At 44.2% G+C, this 20572-nt stretch overlaps 1 protein-coding gene across 1 annotated transcript in view; it reads right to left on the bottom strand.

Moving 5' to 3' along the window:
- LOC144479424 (AP-1 complex subunit mu-1) overlaps positions 1-20572 on the bottom strand; it is a 127469-nt gene that overhangs the window by 58112 nt on the left and 48785 nt on the right. The window contains exons 7-10 of the mRNA XM_078198072.1: positions 13042-13184; positions 11325-11396; positions 9935-10093; positions 1864-1989 (exon numbers count right to left, since the gene is read on the bottom strand). Coding sequence (XP_078054198.1) covers positions 1864-1989; positions 9935-10093; positions 11325-11396; positions 13042-13184 — 500 coding nt within the window. The remainder of the gene's footprint in view (positions 1-1863; positions 1990-9934; positions 10094-11324; positions 11397-13041; positions 13185-20572) is intronic.

Below are 20572 nucleotides of genomic sequence, written 5' to 3' on the forward strand. Positions count from 1 at the left end.
TTGTAACTGCCAAGGTTACACCAATGGACAATGAGGGCACAGTCCTGAACTAATGACGTGGGACCACTCATAAGAATGACCAGCACCAATGAACCAGGAGAATCTCTCAGACAAACCCAGCATTTCTAATACATCTCATATTTTTGTACAGATTCCCTTGGGGTGTCTGTGTACAAGCTGCCAACTGAACTCAGGAGTTACTATTCTGCAACAACCAAAGGTAATTATAATTATTAGTTAATACAAGCCCCAAGAGTGGCACCATCTTCCAGGAGTCCAAATGGCCAAGGCACAATGGGGAAAAATAATGTGCAGCAAGAAACCTGGCCAACTGATCTGAGCAAACAGTCTCAATCAGTGTGAACAAATGATAATCACTGTGGAATGTGTGCTTATTTTTTTCTTTGTAAGGAAAGGTATATTATCTGAAATTAAAGAAATCTGGTTTCTTCATTTGCACCTAAAGACTTGCATTGAGAGAATGTGCTTTTGATCACTTTACAACCACTTGGAGTTGCTGTTGTAATGTAGGCGCTCCCTCAGCACTGACCCCCTGACAGTGCGGCGCTCCCTCAGCACTGACCCCCTGGCAGTGCGGCGCTCCCTCAGCACTGACCCCCTGGCAGTGCGGCACTCCCTCAGCACTGACCCCCTGGCAGTGCAGTGCTCCCTCAGCACTGACCCTCTGACAGTTCGGCACTCCCTCAGCACTGACCCCCTGGCAGTGCGGCGCTCCCTCAGCACTGACCCTCCGACAGTGCGGCACTCCCTCAGCACTGACCGCCTGGCAGTGCGGCGCTCCCTCAGCACTGATCCTCTGACAGTTCGGCACTCCCTCAGCACTGACCCTCTGACAGTGCAGCAGTCCCTCAGCACTGACCCCCTGGCAGTGCAGCACTCCCTCAGCACTGACCCCCTGGCAGTGCGGCGCTCCCTCAGCACTGACCCCCTGACAGTGCGGCACTCCCTCAGCACTGACCCCCTGACAGTGCGGCGCTCCCTCAGCACTGACCCTCCGACAGTGCGGCACTCCCTCAGCACTGACCCTCCGACAGTTCGGCACTCCCTCAGCACTACATTTGCTTGATTTTGTGTTCAAGTTTTGGAGTGAGACTGGAACTCAGAACATTACCAGAGGTGATTGTGCAACCAACTGAGCTACAGATGACAGGGCTGTGTCATGGAAATGAAGAATACTACCCCTGAAAAAAGCTAATGGGGCTCTGGGACAATTGAAACTCAAACCTGAATTGGTAGATTTTTGCTGGGTGTTTACAGAACAGACTCAAGTGGCTGAATGGTCTCCCTCCTTTGGCAGGCAGCCTCAGTTTAATTGCGCGTATTCAGGCAGCAAATATCTTTTCTGTCCAATTGTGAAAAGCCATGGCTCCTACACACCCAGGCAGGGGTAATCACTGTCGTCACATGCTGGGATCAAATCCTGGGCTTGCTCCAAACAGCTGTCGGCAGAACTTGAAGCCAACTTTATTATCCTCCAATGTCAAACCGCACCCGCTAGTGCCTGATTAGAGGAGAGAGTAGGGATTTATCTGGGATGGATGCTCAATGTTGAACCATTTAGTTTCTTATTAACAACTGTTGTGGTTACAGTAGGTGATGTGGAGCCTTGGGAAAGCAATCACACAACTGAATAAAGTCAACAAGTTGAGCACATCACTTGCTGCATGAATCAGAGGTCCAGCCAGAGCTGCCTGGAGGGACAGCGGGAGCAATGTAATTGGGATAATGGAAATCATAGACAAAACATTCCGACAAAGATCTTTCCTCTCTATAGACTCTTTGCAATATTCTGGGTTAAAAGGGCAACAGCACCATCTACTGTTCAAAGTACCATGCACCTACCTGTATCCCTGAAGTGGTAAAATAGGGAATTTCAAACTTGACACTGATAGGTGGCTTTCCCTCCTTGTCTTCCGCTTCCACACTCGGGAGTCCAAAGTGCGCTCTCATCAGATATTCCTTTCCACCCTGCAGGCACGGAGATGAAAAGTCAGATAGGGACTCGGACACAGACAGCGATCACATTTACTGTATGCTTCTGAGGAGCCCCATTAATACAGGTTCACCAAATATCAAACACCACCGTTACAATTCTGGCAGTCAAGCTTTCATTGGAAACCCAATGCAAACTGGACTAGTTTATAGATTAAGCAAACTAAGGGGGGGCAGCAGAACTGCAAGAGGCAGCTGAGAAACTATTAAAAGAGTTGGACAAAATGTCCAAGTCTGCAAAACAGTTGATGAAGTTGAATACAGATCGTGTGGAAAACTCTCAGTGCCATTCTCCTACCTGTGACCCGATGCATTCTTTCAACTAATTCCATTTTCAGTGCTTCAACTGAAGCTGCATCTGACACACACACTCTCAGTACATTCCAAACCCTAACCACTCAGAGAAATTTTTTTCTGCACTATGTTGCTTTTCTTTCTTTTGCCCTTTCGTTCCCGATCCTTTTCCGAGCGGGGACAGTTTCTCCCGATCTACTCTGTCCAGGCCTCTCATGATTTTGACCATTTCTATCAAATTTCCGCTCAACTTTCCCGTCTGCAATGAAAACACACCTAACTTCTCCAAACTATTGCACAACAGAAGTTCCTCATCCCTGGAACCATTCTTGTGAATCTTTTCTATACTCTCTCCAAAGCTTTCGCATCTTCCTGCAGTGCAGTGCACAGAAGTGAACGCAATACTCCAGCTGAGGTCAAACTACTGTTTTGTACAAGTTCGACATAATTCTCTTGCCCTTATTAATAAAGCCCAGGATACTATATGCTTTATTAACTGCTCTCTCAACTTGCCCTGCCACCTTCAATGACTTTGGCACATATACACTCCAGTCTTTCTGCTCCTTTTAGAGTTGTATCCTTTATTTTATCTTGTGTCTTCATGTTTTTCCTACCAAAATGAATCATCTCTCATTTCTCTGCATTGAACCTTATCTGCTAACTGTCTGCCTATTCTGGCAACTTGTCTATGTCCCTTTGAGGTATTACACCATCCTTCCTACAAATTTCCAAATTTCATATCATCCACAAACTTTGAAATTGCGCCCCATACACCAAGGTCTAGGTCATTAATATACATCAGGAAAAGCAAGAGCACATCGCTGAAGTATTAACAATGACCCTTGGGAACATCACTAGAAACCTTCTGTGTCTGAAAGACATCCATTAACACTACTGTTTCCTGTCACTCAGCCAATTCCATATCCATTTTGGTACTGTTACTTTTATTCCACGAGCTATAACTTCTCGCAGTTCTGTTGGGTGGTACAGTATCGAATGCCTTTTAAAAGTCCATGTGCACCACATACAGCACTGTCCTCACCAACCCCAAATACCTTCCTCAGAAAACTCCAGCAAGTTAGCTAAACACGGTTTTCCCTTCCAAAGTCCCTGCTGGCTTTCTTTAATTAACCTGCATTTGTTCATGTGATGTTTTGCTCTGAATTATTGTTTCTATAAGTTTCCCCACCACCGAAGTTAAACTGACTGGCTGGCTGGCCTGTTGTTGCTGAGCTCATCTTTTATGGCCAGAGCCTCTGCAATTTCCCTCCATCATATGAAGCATCTCATGCAGTCCAGGTGCCTTACCCACTTTAAGTATAGGTAACCCTTCCAAAACATCATCATTTTAAGCCCTTCTAGTGTCTGAATTAACTCCTGGCCTGGGTAGCATATTCTTCCTTGGTAAATACAATTACAAGGTATTCAATATCTCAGCTATGCCTTCTGCCTCCATGCACATATACTCTTTCTGCTCCTTAAATTGGTCCCATTCCTCCTCTTTTACTATTTCCTACAGACTTTGGGATTCCCTTTTATGTCTCTTCTCAGACTCCCTCTTTGTTTTTTTCACCTCCCCTCTGAACCTTCTATATTTAGCCTGGTTCTCAGGTATATTCAGTATCTGACATCAGTCGCAAGCAAATTTTTCTGTATTTTAATTTCTCTCCCTCTTATCATGCAGGGACCTCTGACATTGTTTGATTTAACTTTCCATTTCAGGGGAATATATCTTGACTGTGCCTCCGTCCATGATTTCGGAGTAGCAGCAGAAAGAGATGGCCCGTGAGAAAGATTGAGTGCACTCTTACCCCCTGGTCTTGAAAAGTGCATGGGGCTGCTTGGGGCCTGCAGCAAAAGACTCCTTGCAGGCCCCAGCGCTGTCCAGCTCCAGTGGAAATAGGGAGGCCATGCCCTCGTATTTACTGCACTAGCTGCCATAAAGCAGGTCAGTTTAAAGGGCTCAGTGAAATTGACGAGCCAGGGAGAAAGTAAGTGTTTAAGGTAAGTGGATAGAATCTGGATGGTCCGCGGGGTGGCAGTCAGAGGTCGGGGGGTGAGGATTGGGGATCAGGGGTCCTGGAACCCAACCCTACGAATGGTTCTCAGCATAGTGCAATTGCCCAGAGGAAGTTTGCACTTCCGGCCAATTGCCATGCAAACCCTTACCTTTGACGTCTGAGAGGGGTTCCCCAGTACGTGGTTGGGGTACTTCTCAAATCCAATGCTGGGGAGCTCGGAAGTTACAGCCCCTCTTCTCTGCAGGTAGCCCATTGATCAGTTACCCTTTTTCCTGCCAACCTTTGACTCCAATTTATTTGGCCTAGATCTGTTGTGACTCCATTAAGTGGCTTTCCCGCAGTTGTTCTTACTCGGGATTGTTCTTTGTCCTTTTCCACAGTCAGCCTAAACCTTATGATACAATGCTCAGTCTGCCCTGAATGTTCTCTCCGGACACTTGATCCGCTTCATTCCCAAACAGGAGGTTTGGCAGCGCCTCCTTTCTCTGGGAACTGGAAACATACGGCTGTAGAACGTTTTTCTGAACCCTTGTCACTCATTGCCCTTTATACTACTACTATCCCAGTCTATTGTCGGATAATTAAAGTCTCATTATAACAACCCTATAATTTTTGCACCCCTCAGTAATTTCTTTGCAAATGTGTTCCCCTACATCCTTCCCATAGTTGGCTGCCTACAGACAGTACCAGGCAATGTAACTGCATCTGTTTTGTTCCTTAGCTCTAGTCGAAGATATTCCAACCATGACCCTCTGGGACATCATGTTTCCCCAGCACTGCAATGCTGTCCTTAATCAAAACCGCCATCCCTCCCACTTTTCTTCCTTTCCTAAATAACTTGTGTCCAGGAATACTTAACACCAAGTCCTGCCCTTCTTCAAGTCAAGTCTCTGTTATAGAATAATCGTGCCTGTATTCACCAATCTGATTTACCAGACTCTGTGCATTCACATACATGCAATGTAAGCCCAATTTGGATTTTATTCCTTTCTCCTTCACTCTGACCCTACCTATTTACTATGCCTCATTCTACCTAGCCCAGTATTCTGTGCTTGGTCTTTGTCTCTGATATTATCTCCTGGCTCCCATACACCTGCCAAGTTAGCCCCAATAGCACTGGCAAAACACCCTGCAAGGAACTCCACCCCAGCTCTATTTAAGTGTAACCTGCCTGACCTGTACAGGTCCCATCTTCCCCAGAGTCAGTCACAATGTCCCAGGAATCTAAACCCTGAACACATTTTCAGCCACATATTCACCTGCTTTATCCTTCTATTTCTACACTCACTAGCATGTGGTACTGGTGATAATGTTCAAAATGTAGGTCCTTCTAACAGTAAACCGGATCTTGCATCAGACTTGAGAGCATGTGGTGTTCGCTGAAGCTTGTATTCAAGAGTTGGGACTCCCCCGCCCCCGAGAGAGTTGCTTCTGGGCAGGGAGAGGTTCCAGAAGAGAGAAGAGTGGAAACTGGAATCTCGTCTCTCAATAAAATAGCTGCAAATCAGCAGAATGTTTCCTGCTGCCCAGTGTGGCAAATGGAGATCCACCTCTTACAACACTGGAAGTAATCTGGTGAATATTACTTTTGAGGTCCTGCTTGTTAGTTTCCTACCTGGCTCCCTAAATTCTCTTTCTGCCGGCCTATGCTGTTTGTACCAATGTGGACCTGAACACCCTCCTCCCTCAGGACACTCAGCAGGCACTCTGACATCCATGACCCTGGCACCATCCTGCATTCCAATTTAAAGCTGCAGAAATAGCTATCTAATCCAATAGCTATCAAATCACTTAGTAACAATTCTCTTCCAGTCTTCCTAGTACTCACCCTGTACAGATATAGAATCATAGAATCCTACAGTGCAGAAGGAGGCCATTCGGCCCATCGAGTCCGCACCGACCACAATCCCACCCAGGCCCTATCCCCATAACCGCATGCATTTACCCTAGCTAGTCCCCCTGACACTAAGCGTGGCCAATCCACCTAACCTGCACATCTTTGGATTGTGGGAGGAAACCGGAGCACCCGGAGGAAACCCCAAGTAGACAGTGGAGAATGTGCAAACTCCATACAGACAGTGACCCAAGCCAGGAATCGAACCTGGGTCCCTGTGAGGCAGCAGTGCGAGCTACTGTGCCACCATACCGCCAGAGATACCCGGGGTGTCATGAACTTGGTTCCGGCTGCACTCCCCAGATGAACCACTCTCATCAGTATGCAGAGCTGAGTTGGAGAGTGGGATGCACTCAGAAGACTCCTGCTCTACCTTTTTGACTGCCCTCTCTCCCTGCATACTCTTAAGCTGTGTGGTGACCACATCAATAAACATGTGACCCATGAAGCTGAACCTCACAGATGCACCATGGTGACACCAGCTGCTGCTCAAGTTCCAGAACCCAAAGCTCAAGTTGTTGCAACTGTTATCCAGGTCACAGGAAACATCCTGGAGTTCCCACATAGCACAGCATGTGCACTCTAGAAGTCAGAGCAGCCCTGCCACCACTTCATTTATTAGTTAGAATTGCGACGGCTAATAAACCTCAACAGTAATGAACCTTACTGGTATTAATAAACTCTAGAACTTTTAATAAGCCTCATTAATACTGACAAATCCTACTCATATTTTACACTTTAAGAGTAGTAATAGACCTTGCTTAAAAATAAAAGAGAAGGCTTACCAACTACTCAAATATTACTCTTATTAATACTTATTTTTTAAAAATCCGATAATGAGTTATACAGAGAAGACAGTGGGATCCAAGCCAGATGAGGAGTTTTAAGTGTACTGGGCACTGATCTTGAGTACTGTGTCCAGTTCAGGTCACAGACACACTTGTGGTGGAGGCAGTGTAGAGGAGAGCCACAGGGAGTCTAATTGCCAGTGTCAGGAATCTGGGTTGTGTGCAAAGAAATCTGGGGTTTTCAGCCTATAAAGGAATATCTAGAAGATGATCTTCTAGTGAAATACAAAATAGCAGGTAAACCCAGAACATTACTCCAAACTAAACAGTGAGAATAAGGCAAGGGGACACTGGTTAAACATGGCAAAAGGGACAGTTAGGACTGAGGTCAGCAAGTTCTCTACAAATAATGAACACCATATGAAATAGGCTCCCAAACACAGCAGTGCAGCCAAAAACCTGGGACTCATTTAAGGAACAAATGGGTGCTATTAATCATAGAGGCTGTAGGGTCTTTCTAGATGGGGGAATTAAGATGAATCTAATCTTCAGAATCACACTGAACAATAGGACACTTGTATGCACTTTCAGAAAGCCTTTGGCAAGGTACTACACTTGAGACTACCGAAAAAGATTAAGGGTCATGGAGTTAAGGAAGTAGCAATTTGATTAGAACCTGGCTAAGACTGAGTAAAAGTAGTATAGGAGATTAGTGGAGTTCCTCAGTGGTTTGAAGTGGGTAGCAGTGCTCGGCTGAACCTGCTTGGGGACTGTTCTGTTCAATGTGTACATCAATATGGGGCTAGAGGAAATGATGTTCACATTTGCAGATACATTAAGAGGAGGCAAAATAAATAATTCTGTGGACCATAGAAACACAGTTAGGAAGAAAGAAACCAGTACACGCCAATCCTGGAGAATAGATTTGATAGGTGGTTGAAGAAAAGAGAATTAAAGGAGATGGGAACAGGATGGGCACATGGTGGGATGGATAACTTTTGATTTGATTGATTGTCACATGTATTAACAGTGAAAAGCATTGTTTCTTGCGCGCTATACAGACAAAACATACCGTTGACAGAGAAGGAAACGAGAGTGTGCAGAATGTCGTGTTACAGTCATAGCTAGGGTGTAGAGAAAGATCAACTTAATGCAAGGTAGGTCCATTCAAAAGTCTGACGGCAGTAGGGAAGAAGCTGTTCTTGAGTCGGTTGGTACGTGATCTCAGACTTTTGTATCTTTTCCTGACGGAAAAAGGTGGGAGAGAGAATGTCCGGGGTGCGTGGGATCCTTAATTGTGCTGGCTGCTTTGCCGAGGCAGCAGGAAGTGTAGACAGAGTCAATGGATGGGAGGCTGGTTTGAGTGATGGATTGGGCTACATTCACGACCTTTTGTAGTTCCTTGCGGTCTTGGAGAATGACTGCTCTTGGAGAATAAAGACCAGCGCAAAGTGAAGTTGAAGCACTCAATTCCAGAATAAGGGAGGAACAGCTCATTGCACTGTGACTTGCTGCTAAATTTGGTGGGCCAAACAGTCCACTGCCAAGTAATTCTGTGGGACTGGCAAACCCTAAATGCTAAGCATGGCTGATCCATATTGCCATTTAGTTCAGGGCTGCAAGTCCACAGTTGAACCTTCTACAGAATTAAGTGGAGTATACAGTGCAGAAACAGGCTATTCGACCCAATCAGTGCTGGTCTTTCTCATTGATCTTCCCATTCTTCATCATTTAATATCAATGTAACCCTTCATAATCCTTCTCCCACCAGGCACGTTGTTACTATTTGCCTCAATAACGTTGCGGCAGCCAGTTCTAGATTCTCACCTATGAATTTCTTTGAATACTTGAATATTTAACATTGTTGGCCTCCAGCTTTGCTCTTCCACACAAATAGAAACATTCATTGTGTCTACTCAGAACCTCCATAATTTTAAATAGCTCTTAGGTCACACCCCCCGTCAGACTTCTCTTTTTAAGAGAAAAGAAACTCAATGGTGTTCATCTTCTCCTGATAGATATAACTCCAAATTTATAGCATTAAACTTGTAGATTTTTTGCACCTTCCATAGTACCTCTATGTAATTTTTTGCTTGGTGGTACAGACCAGAATATTACTGAAAAGAGAGACATGTTGTTGAATCTTTTCATCTTGCACTCATCAGGATAAACACAAGAGTGCCAAACTTCAAATAATCACAACAAGTTATACTACAGGAGAAAATTGGTTGACAAGTCAACTCTGATTGGCTGAGGTGTTGCTATGGAGAAAGCAACAGTGAACTACAGGCTCCCCAAGATCCCGGGTAATTCAAAAAAGCTTGAACATATTCCTTTTGCTTACAGGAAACAGGTTCTCGCACATGAATGTATGTTGCAGCTTATAGGTGTAAACGAGCCACATTATCTTAAATTGGTTGTTAGTGTAACTTTCAGCAGACGGGATTATTCAGCAAGTGCTGCCCAATCACAGAATCACATCTAGCAGTGGACATTCTGTTTTGGATTTTGTAAATGTGAATTGGTTGATTATTCTCTACTCTGCCCATTACAAACAACCCAAGGAACATGCAGCTTAATTTGCTCACCCAATTGTTGGGCGACTTGCAACCTACATAACTGGCACCCCATCGACACTGAAATTCTTACACAACATTGCTGAATTGTATAGTAGGTAGAATGTATTTTTGACGGCAGCATCCCATTAGTGAAAGATACCATTTGCATAGCCATTTGCAGATGTTCTGCCTCGGTATTCCATAGCTTTGTTTTTTTTTAAAACACAATCTCAAATACACACAGCAAATACATTTCATTGACCCATCTTGGTTTCACAGTCTTCAATAGCTTTGCTTAAAAATCTGATCAGTTTTAATTTTTTTAAATCACCACAAATTGGGGAGCTCACTAAAAACAATCCTTACCGGAAATGACTTGATTGACCACACTATTTCACTGCTTTCTGGCACCCACTTCACATTACCCACTGTGGTCTTAAATTTGGGTGAATCAGCATCGTTTGGGACTGGAATGTGAATCTCGACATTGTTGGCTGTGGATCTACGTTTGAATTGACTTTTTGCCTGGAGGGAGAGAGATAAAGATGCCCGTTTGCTGATAGATTACTCCAACGGTTGTTTTAACAAGCAGAATAAAGCAATGGCAACATGTGCCCAAGGTATGCAAGCAGTTTTAAGTACCACACACTATGACTATTGATTCTGAGAAAACTGAGGATACAACAAAGTCCATACATTCAGTGCTGTACTCAAAGGTGCAATACTACATTATACTACAAAGATATTAAGGTAAAGTTGCCATAGTCCCAATGATCATAGGCTGACAGGCGATGGTTTAAACAGGAGGATCACCACACCTCAGGTGAGAAGGTCGAGAAGGCGGACCTTCATGAATAACCTCAGCCTGTACGGGAATTGAACCCACGCTACTGGCATCGCTCTGCATCACTAACCAGCCAACTGAACTAAATTGACTCCCCCATACACACATTACTGACACCAGAAATATACAGATATAACAGTGACAGTCACCAGTGTAATCTACAACCAACTCCAGTTTAGAAAGTGCACTTTAGCTCCAGGCAATCACATGAGGAGAAAGGAGATACAGTTTTATATCCTGTACAAGTGGTTGTCTTGTTTAGAGTCAATGAGTTCAGTCAGTCATAAATGGGACACAGATTATACATGGTTTTTGATGGGGAGTTTATTAAAGGTATTATTGTGTGGGATGAACCACAGGGTTTTTCCTGGATCTTGTCGTATTCTAGAGCTGTATTATTTAGGGGTACAAGTTGGATAAGGAGTTTTGTTTTAAACATGAACTAAGAGAAATACTGGTTGCAATGGAAGTTCTGATGAGACTAACCTGAAGTTTATTTCTAGCTCCCACCCTTTCATCCTCAATCACATTTTCACCACAAAAAAGTCTTTTACAAAGATGTAATTGGCTCAATTTATTTTGTGGGTTTTTGCAGTATGTTAATAGCTAATATATACCATCCATGATATTAGATCACATGTCACTGGAAGTCAGAGAGAGATGGGGCTTGAAGGAGCCTCATGTTGATCTGTCTCTGCACAGTTAACAAATATGACAGTTCCCTGAGGTCTCGCTTCCAGCAGTCTGTTAAACGTAGCCCGGAACCCTTCATCATGATGTCTCTCAGTTGGCTCTATGCTTTTGAAACCCTGATGGAAGCTGGGTGTTTTAGAAAATAATCACAGTCGCTCGAAGCTCCAGTTGGAGTTTTGATGCTTGATTGATTTGCACATGGGAAGGAAAAGAGCTCACCTTGATCATGTACTCTATTCGACTGTGGGAGTGCTTTTCAATCACCGACTCGATCCAGATCAGAGGCTTGACCTAATGATCAAGAAGATTCCTTCACGTTAGTATCCTCCATGACTTTTAATTGAAATTAGTATTTAAAAAGGTAAGAATCACTCTGGTCAGCTCAGTACTCCAAGTCCAAAGAAGAAGTCCAGAGGTTAAAATAAGAGTAAGTCTCACAACCAGGTTAAAGTCCAACAGGTTTATTAGGTAGCACGAACTTTCAGAGCGCTGCTCCTTCATCAGGTGAGTGTGGAGATACCGGTGTTGGACTGAGGTAGGCACAGTAAGAAGTCTCACAACACCAGGGTAAAGTCCAACACTCAGCTGATGAAGGGGCAGCACTCCAAAAGCTCGTGCTACCAAATAAACCTGTTGGACTTTAACCTGGTGTTGAGAGACTTCTTGAGAATGGTGCATTGGAATCGGAGTCTCAATATTTTATCCTGCTTTTGTTTACTTGGTAACTTACTCGGAAACAGAAATAACCCATCAACAATTCAGCAAGCACAAAGGAATACAGGAAAGGGTAATAAAATTCAGGGGAAAGTAATAAAAATGAAATAAAAGAACAAATAAATCTACTTTGTATTATGAGCAATATTTTCTTTTGTTTAGAGGCACCGTATTTCAGCAGGGGGGACAACACATTCCCTGTGTTGGGAACAGGCACGGAAAAATTTGAAAGCTGTTGATTTACTCAAGATACCATTTAAGCCCCGATATCAAATAAAGACCTCGAAATCATGATTAATTGGTGACTTTAGTACGAGGACAATCAGGGAGAATATAACCATTTATCGAGGCCTGACTACATACACAAGGGCTTGCTCTTTAATTACAGTTTGGCATACTAATCAAACAAAACAGGGCAAGGCAAGTGTTTTCCCACAGTTGAACATTTTGTTCTATACCAGTCTCTATAGCTTTTAAAATATTAACAGGGGATTAAGGGAATATTGCAGCATAACTCATGACACAGGCCCAAACTCTTACCATTGTCACAATTGTAACCAGCCCAAGGCAACTGCTTCCTCCTGCGACCCCTGACGCTATTCCAACCAACCAATAGCCTCCTCACCCCAAACAAGGCTGCGGTCCCAGCCATTTCCATGATCACAACTCAGGCAACAGTCCACTCTCCTCCACATCCCATCCACCGGCATGGTCCCAACCACTCTGACAATCCAAACTCAACCCAATTGAGAAAACAGATTCCCTCTGCTACCTTCTCAACCCAAACTATCTGAATGATTCCTCTAATGAAACAGTAACTGTTGGTGTTCTCCTTGCTGTTTGGAGAAGTTTCATAGAGGAAAAATCAGATTTGGTTGGATCGAGGCTCCCAGTAAAGTTCTATTGGTTTAATTATATTCAAAGTCTTGAGGGTACTAATACAGATGATTTTATATACTGGCTCAAACTTGGACAATCTCCATTTAATCAATCCAAGGGACTATCATTTGGTCATGCAAGTCAGGTGGAAAAGGACAGGGTGCGCCATGCAGTTCCAGCTGAGCAAGTCATGGAAAAGAGCTGGTATTGCACTGCATCATGATAGCTCAGTGATAATTCATTGTGAATCTCCTTCTGTTTGACAGATTTCAGGCTGCACATTATACACATTTAGACCATTACCCACTCATTCATGACTCATTGTGCGCAGCTCAGTACCTACATGCGTGTTTAAACGGTAGGACATCAATTCGAATTCTCCGTCTGGCGGAATGAAGGAAATGGTTCTGTCGTTCTCGAATCGGGAGAGACGCACACACTGGTGAAATTTCACATCTTCCAACTCCACAGATTTGCTTTTGCCGCCTGCCTCGGGAAAGAAAAAGGGGACCCTTTCAACCTGGTTCTACGTTGCAGCAACAAGGTTTTCGTTTTCAAAACAATGATTCAGAGTTTGTCAGTCGATACCCGGAGATAACAGGAGTGGTGAAAAAGAACCAACACTTGATTTTGTAACTTCAATCAGGAACTTCCCAATGTGAAGAAATATTGGTCAGTTCACAGCAGCAACTGATGTTAGTTCCAAGCCAGAGGTAAATAGTGATCCAAATTCTGATTACAACACTTTAATAACAGGGGTAGTGAGGATTGTTGACTGGTACCTTTTCATTTACTGAAAGATTTATTTGTCCTTTTCCTCTAAATATTTTAAATTTCATCCTAGCAGTTAACAAGTTTGCACATCTACACTCTCTTACAGGAATCTCACCTGACACTACCTAATCATTAGGAGTCTCCTGGAAGGCGGGATACCAGCGTGTGCTATCACAGTGGAACCCTACCGCCAGATGTGAAGCATCCCTCAGATGAGCAGCTTAGCAACAAGTGTTCCTCAGATGGAACAATCATTTTTGTGAAACGTGAGCAAAACAGAATATTTCTGAGCAATCCCTTATAAGAGGCTTATAGATTTTTAATTCTGGCAAGCACCAGAGTTCAAACAATATTCGCAGTAACTTCGTTGTGGTGTTAGTGCAAGCCTACTAATAAATAAACTTAAACTTAGTTTATTATAAGTGAGTCAAATATAATTGATACCATAGAAAATGTGACAGCAAAACAATGGTCCACAGTACATTGTCAGCTGCCAGAGGATGTACATGGTGCTATGTTGATGCAACTTATTAATTTCTTGATTTGAGGGAGAAATAACATCAGCAAGACAAAATTAATTTCACTTGTTGCTGAGAAAATAATCCTTCCTCCCTAATCTTTTCTTCCCCTTCCCGCCTGAAAGTAGTGGCATGCTGATATAACAACCCGTGAAGAACAAAGAACAGTACAGCACAGGAAACAGGCCCTTCGGCCCTCCAAGCCTGTGCCGCTCATTGGTCCAACTAGACCATTCATTTGTATCCCTCCATTCCCAGGCTGCTCATGTGACTATCCAGGTAAGTCTTAAACGATGCCAGCGTGTCTGCCTCCACCACCCTACTTGGCAGCGCATTCCAGGCCCCCACCACCCTCTGTGTAAAAAATGTCCCTCTGATATCTGAGTTATACCTCGCCCCTCTCACCTTGAGCCCGTGACCCCTCGTGATCATCACCTCCGACCTGGGAAAAAGCTTCCCACTGTTCACCCTATCTATACCCTTCATAATCTTGTACACCTCTATTAGATCTCCCCTCATTCTCCGTCTTTCCAGGGAGAACAAGCCCAGTTTACCCAATCTCTCCTCATAGCCAAGACCCTCCATACCAGGCAACATCCTGGTAAACCTTCTCTGCACTCTCTCTAAAGCCTTCTGGTAGTGCAGTGACCAGAACTGGACGCAGTACTCCAAATGCAGCCTAACCAGCGTTCTATTGAAGGTGTACAGCCTTCTGCTACCTGCGAGCTGGAACACTGTGCAGCAGTGGGCTATACTTCTGTAAAACTGAATTCAGTCACTTATTTCTCTACCCTGTCAGCCACAGAAATGTGTGCAGTGCCCCTTCCTCCTCAACTAAATATAACACACTGCAGCTACAAACCACGCTGCACCCCGACACAAATAAGTGACTTGTGGGAAACACAACTATTTACTGACAGCGGTGTTTTCATTAGAGACTTCAGTTAAACAAACAGTTGCTTTAATCCAGTGAAATTACAAGGCACAGAATAGGCAGTAATCTTCCTAATGGTTTGGTGTGGTCAATTTGTTTCCTAACTGCAGGATGCACGAGAACTGTTGGCACAAACAAGGCAGCTGGTGGTTTGTGGCTAAGAGATCGCTGCTGGCCAAAACAGCAATGGAAATTAATTGGTTTTATAAAAAAAAGTGACATTTGGCTTTTCAAAGAAGTGAGTAAGCTTGTTTATTTTGCAAAAGTTATTTGTGCTCTCTTTACAGCAGCAGCAAAGAACATGGCAACTAAAACATTCGCAGCTCAGTGTTTAAATGGTTGTCTGAAGAGTGGGAGAGTTCTCACCAGTGTCCGAGCCAATATTTAACCCCCAATCAACACAACTGGTTATGAGAATTATAGAATCCCTACAGTGCAGGAGGCCATTCGTCCCATTGGGTCTTCACCGACAACAATCCCACCCAGGCCCTATCCCCGTTGGTTAAGAAGGTTAAGGCTCATGGGATACAAGGAGAAGTGGCTAGATGGGTGGAGAACTGGCTTGGCCATAGGAGACAGAGGGTAGTGGTCGAAGGGTCTTTTTCCGGCTGGAGGTCTGTGACCAGTGGTGTTCCGCAGGGCTCTGTACTGGGACCTCTGCTATTTGTGATATATATAAATGATTTGGAAGAAGGTGTAACTGGTGTAATCAGCAAGTTTGCGGATGACACGAAGATGGCTGGAATTGCGGATAGCGAAGAGCATTGTCGGGCAATACAGCAGGATATAGATAGGCTGGAAAATTGAGCGGAGAAGTGGCAGATGGAGTTTAATCCGGATAAATGCGAAGTGATGCATTTTGGAAGAAATAATGTAGGGAGGAGTTATACAATAAATGGCAGAGTCATCAGGCGTATAGAAACACAGAGGGACCTAGGTGTGCAAGTTCACAAATCCTTGAAGGTATCAACACAGGTGGAGAAGGTGGTGAAGAAGGCATATGGTATGCTTGCCTTTATAGGACGGGGTAGAGAGTATAAAAGCTGGAGTCTGATGATGCAGCTGTATAGAACGCTGGTTAGGCCACATTTGGAGTACTGCGTCCAGTTCTGGTCGCCGCACTACCAGAAGGACGTGGAGGCATTGGAGAGAGTGCAGAGAAGGTTTACCAGGATGTTGCCTGGTATGGAGGGTCTTAGCTATGAGGAGAGATTGGGTAGACTGGGGTTGTTCTCCTTGGAAAAACAGAGAATGAGGGGAGATCTAATAGAGGTATACAAGATTATGAAGGGTATAGATAGGGTGAACAGTGGGAAGCTTTTTCCCAGGTCGGAGATGACGATCACGAGGGGTCACGGGCTCAAGCTGAGAGGGGCGAAGTATAACTCAGACATCAGAGGGACGTTTTTTACACAGAGGGTGGTGGGGGCCTGGAATGCGCTGCCAAGTAGGGTGGTGGAGGCAGGCACGCTGACATTGTTTAAGACTTACCTGGATAGTCACATGAGCAGCCTGGGAATGGAGGGATACAAATGATTGGTCTAGTTGGACCAAGGAGCGGCACAGGCTTGGAGGGCCGAAGGGCCTGTTTCCTGTGCTGTACTGTTCTTTGTTCTTTGTTCTAACCCCAATTATTTACCCTGCTAAACCCCATGACACTAAGGGGCAATTTAGTATGGCTAATCAACCTAACCTGCATATCTTTGGAGCGTGGGAGGAAACCGGAGGAAATCCACGCAGACACAGGGAGAATGTGCAAACTCCATACAGACAGTGACCCCAGGCCGGAATTGAAGCCAGGTCCCCTGTGCTGTGAGACAGCAGTGCTAACCACTGTGCCAGTCCATTATTGAGACAATAGAAGCAGGTGGTATTAAAGGGAGGCTGGTAGCACTGATAGGCAATTGGCCAAGGAATAGGCGGAAAGACGGAACGGTTGATATAAATAACTTGGGATAGGAAGGATAATTTTAAAGTCTCTGGGTGATGCTCTTTACTACATGCTCACATATCGCAAGGCACGATAGGAGCACATCTGGAGGGACTTGACAGGGTACACACAGTGGTCATTTCCACTAACTGGGGAATTTAAAACTCAGGGCACAGTTTCAGGATAAGAGCTGACCATTTAGGACTGAGATGAGGAGAAATTGCTTCGCTCTAAGGGTTGCTGGTCTTGGGAATTCTCTACCTCTGAGAGCTGGGGATGCTCCACTGTTTACTGTGTTTAAGACTGGGAAAAACAAATGTTTGGTCTCCTGCGGAATGAAAGGATAATGGGAGCGGACGGGAAAGGGGAGTTGAAGTCAACAATCAGCCACAGTTGTACTGTGCAGTAGAGCACACGCAACAGGCTACATGGTCTACTCCTGTTCCTATCTCTTGCGTACTTCAGGGGAGACTAGCAAAATGGGCAGCCAATGGCAGGTTAAATTTGATGTGGGAAGTGTAAAGTAATGCATTTTGGGAGAAATAACATGGGGAGGTAGTATAGTCTAAATGGTATGATTCTGAACCAGGACAAGAACAGAGAACCTTCGGGTGCATATTCACATCTTTGGAGAAGACGGTAAGTTGAGAAGACGGTCAAGAAAGCGCTTGGGAAATCTGGATTTATAAATAGGAGCACTGAATAAAGAAACAAGGACATAGTATTAAACCTTTACAAATCTCTGGTTAGTTCACAGCTGGAATATGTTGTACAGCTCTGAGCACTACATTTTAAGAAGGATATCACAATCCTGGAAAGGTTAAAAAGGAACACATCAGGATGCAAACAGGGATGGTAATTGCCATAGTCGACAGGGGACTGTAGGCATCGCTCAGAGAAACAAATTGTTCTAAAAGCTTGAGGGATACCACTTTGCACCAAACATGGGGTATGCAAGGAGACAGGCCTCCACGAACTACCACATCCGGGAAGGTGGTTGAACACACCCGCCAGCGTTATTCTGCACTACACTAGTCATCTGGCCAACTGAGGTAACTGACCACCATGTAGCAGGGATGAGGGAATTCAGTTCTGTGGAGAGATCTGTGAAGCTGGGACTGTTCTCCTTATGAGACAGCAAGTAGGAAGAAACTATCCTTTGGCACGTGCATGGTAACCAGAGGTCACAGATTGAAAATAATTGGCCAATGAACACAAGAGCATTGTTAAGATCTGGAATGCACTCACTGAAAGGGTAGTGGAACCAGGTTCGACATGGAACTTTTCAAAGGCGATTGGACATGTACTTGAAGAGGACAGAGTCAGCAAGTTACAGGGAAAAGGCTGGAATGTGGGACTAAATTGGACTGCTCTCAGAGTCAGCACATGCAAGTTAGGACAAATAGCCTCCATCTGTGCTGTAAGATTTTATCAATTTATGATCAACACATTATTAATGGGACTCTGCTGTGTGTGTGAATTGACTGCTGCATTTCCTACACCATTGCACGGAACTACACTTAAAAAGTAATTAATTGGCTGCAAAATATTTTGAATGTAATACAATTATAAAAGATATCCTGTGAATGCAAATATTTATTTTTCTTTTCTCCAGTGGGTTCACAGTCACAATCTGATACTTATTCACAGATAGCTGGTCATGCACTCAGTGCATCATCTCCACAACTGGAACTGGGATACAGGCACACACAGCTATCTTATTGTCCTATTTTGTCTCCTAATCTAAGACGCTCTTTTCCTTCTGTGCTCAGTTTGCTGTGTCTGCCTGCACTCCTCTCCCTGCCCCTTTCTGTGCTTGCGCAGCTACTGTTAGCTTGTGTTTTTTTTCAGTTTGGGAGAACATTCCCACTCCTGATTTCCTACATTGGAACACACTATCTGACTATGTCCCACTTGGTTCCCATCTTATACCATTCCACTCTTCCCCCACCGTCTTTCCCTCGATTATTAGAAGCACTTACTGGCATTAGGGAACAGAATCACGTTTCAGATGGTTCCAGCTTACTTTAACTCTTCAATGTGGTGAATCAAAATGCCTGCAAATGATGTACTTAAAGAACATAGGAAGAGGAGCACACCGCTAAGCCTCCTGAGCCAACTCAATCATTCAATAGAATCAGGCTGATTTATGACCCAGCTCCTTTTCCCGATATCCCTAAAATCTTTGATGAATAAAAATCGATAGATCCCAGATTTAAAATTAATTAGCCCTCGCATCTGTTTGCAAAAGAGTTTTCTATAATTCTATGCACATAAACATTTCCTAACTTCATTGCAGAAAGGTTTGGATCTGTTAGACTATGACCCCGATCCTAGATTTCCCATTTAGCAGAAATCCCATCAGTTCCCCTTAATGCCTTGGAAACTTTAATCAAATATAGTTTATTTATTTATTAGTCACAAGTCAGCTTACATTAACACTGCAATGAAGTTACTGTGAAAATCCCTAGTCGCCACACTCTGGCACCTACTCAGGTACATTGAGGGAGAATTTAGCATGGCCAATGCACCTAAACCAGCACGTCTTTCCGACTCAGAGGAAACTGGGGGACCCGGAGGAAACCCACGCAGACACGGGGAGAATGTGCAAATTCCACACAGACAGTGACCCAAGCCGGGGATCAAACCTGGGCCCCTGGCGCTGTGAGGCAGCAGTGCTAACCACTGTGCCACCGAAATCTACTGTCACGTTCTAAATCCAAGGAGACACAACTCGAGTTTGTGCAACCTCCCCCCAGAACTCTTTTCTAGTTAGGTGGGCATGACCAGGAAGGTCCCCAACATTTATTGCCTTTGAGAAGCTGGTGACAAGCCAACTTCTTGAATACAACTCTGTGGTTTGCTCGCCCATTGTGGATGGTAGTTTAGAGTCAGCCACATTGCTGAAGGTCTGGAGTCACATGGAGACCAGAGCAGGCGAGGGCGAGATTCCTTCCCTGCAGGACATTAATGAAAGTTGGAATTTTACAATAATTTGATAGTTGCATGCTCACCATTACTGATATCAGCTTTGCATTCTAGATTTTAATTAGTTGAATTTAAATTCCCCAGCTACTGTGGTGGGATTTGAACTCATTCAACCCTTGGCAGTTGGGCATCATTCTCAACCTACATGGCACTCCTTTAAAGGACAATGTATCCTTCCAAAGGTGTGGGCAGAACTGAATATTACTCCAGGTGTGGTCTAACACCTTTGTATAGCCTTAGCATAACTTCCATCCCCTTGCATTCCAGTTCTCCAGACGTGAAAGCCAATATTCCATTAACTGTTTTCTTTTGATTGTTTTCTGTAATATTTTAACAAAATTTTAATGATCAACATACATGGACTGCTACTGTTCCTAAGTTTTCACCATTTTGAAAGTAGTCCAATGGATCAACTTGAGGTCCAAAGTGGATGACCTCAGATTTGCCTCGACTGAAGTACAGCAAGATCCCACAAGCAGCAGTGAGATAAATGAATAGCCTATCTTTTACTTAAAGTGATGTAAGTTGACAGATAAAGATTGGGCAGGATTTTGTGAAGGTGCTCTGTTTCCAATAGTACTATGGGATCTTTACATTGACCCAAGAGGGTGGACAGAGCCTCAGTTTAATGTCTCTAAAAGATGGCACCTTTGACAGTGCAGGTCTCCCCAACATTGCACAGTGTCAAGTCTCTGCATTGGAACTTGAAGCCACATTCTTCTGACTCAGA

Source organism: Mustelus asterias, chromosome 26 (genome assembly GCF_964213995.1).
Source record: "Mustelus asterias chromosome 26, sMusAst1.hap1.1, whole genome shotgun sequence".
Lineage (NCBI taxonomy): Eukaryota > Metazoa > Chordata > Chondrichthyes > Carcharhiniformes > Triakidae > Mustelus > Mustelus asterias.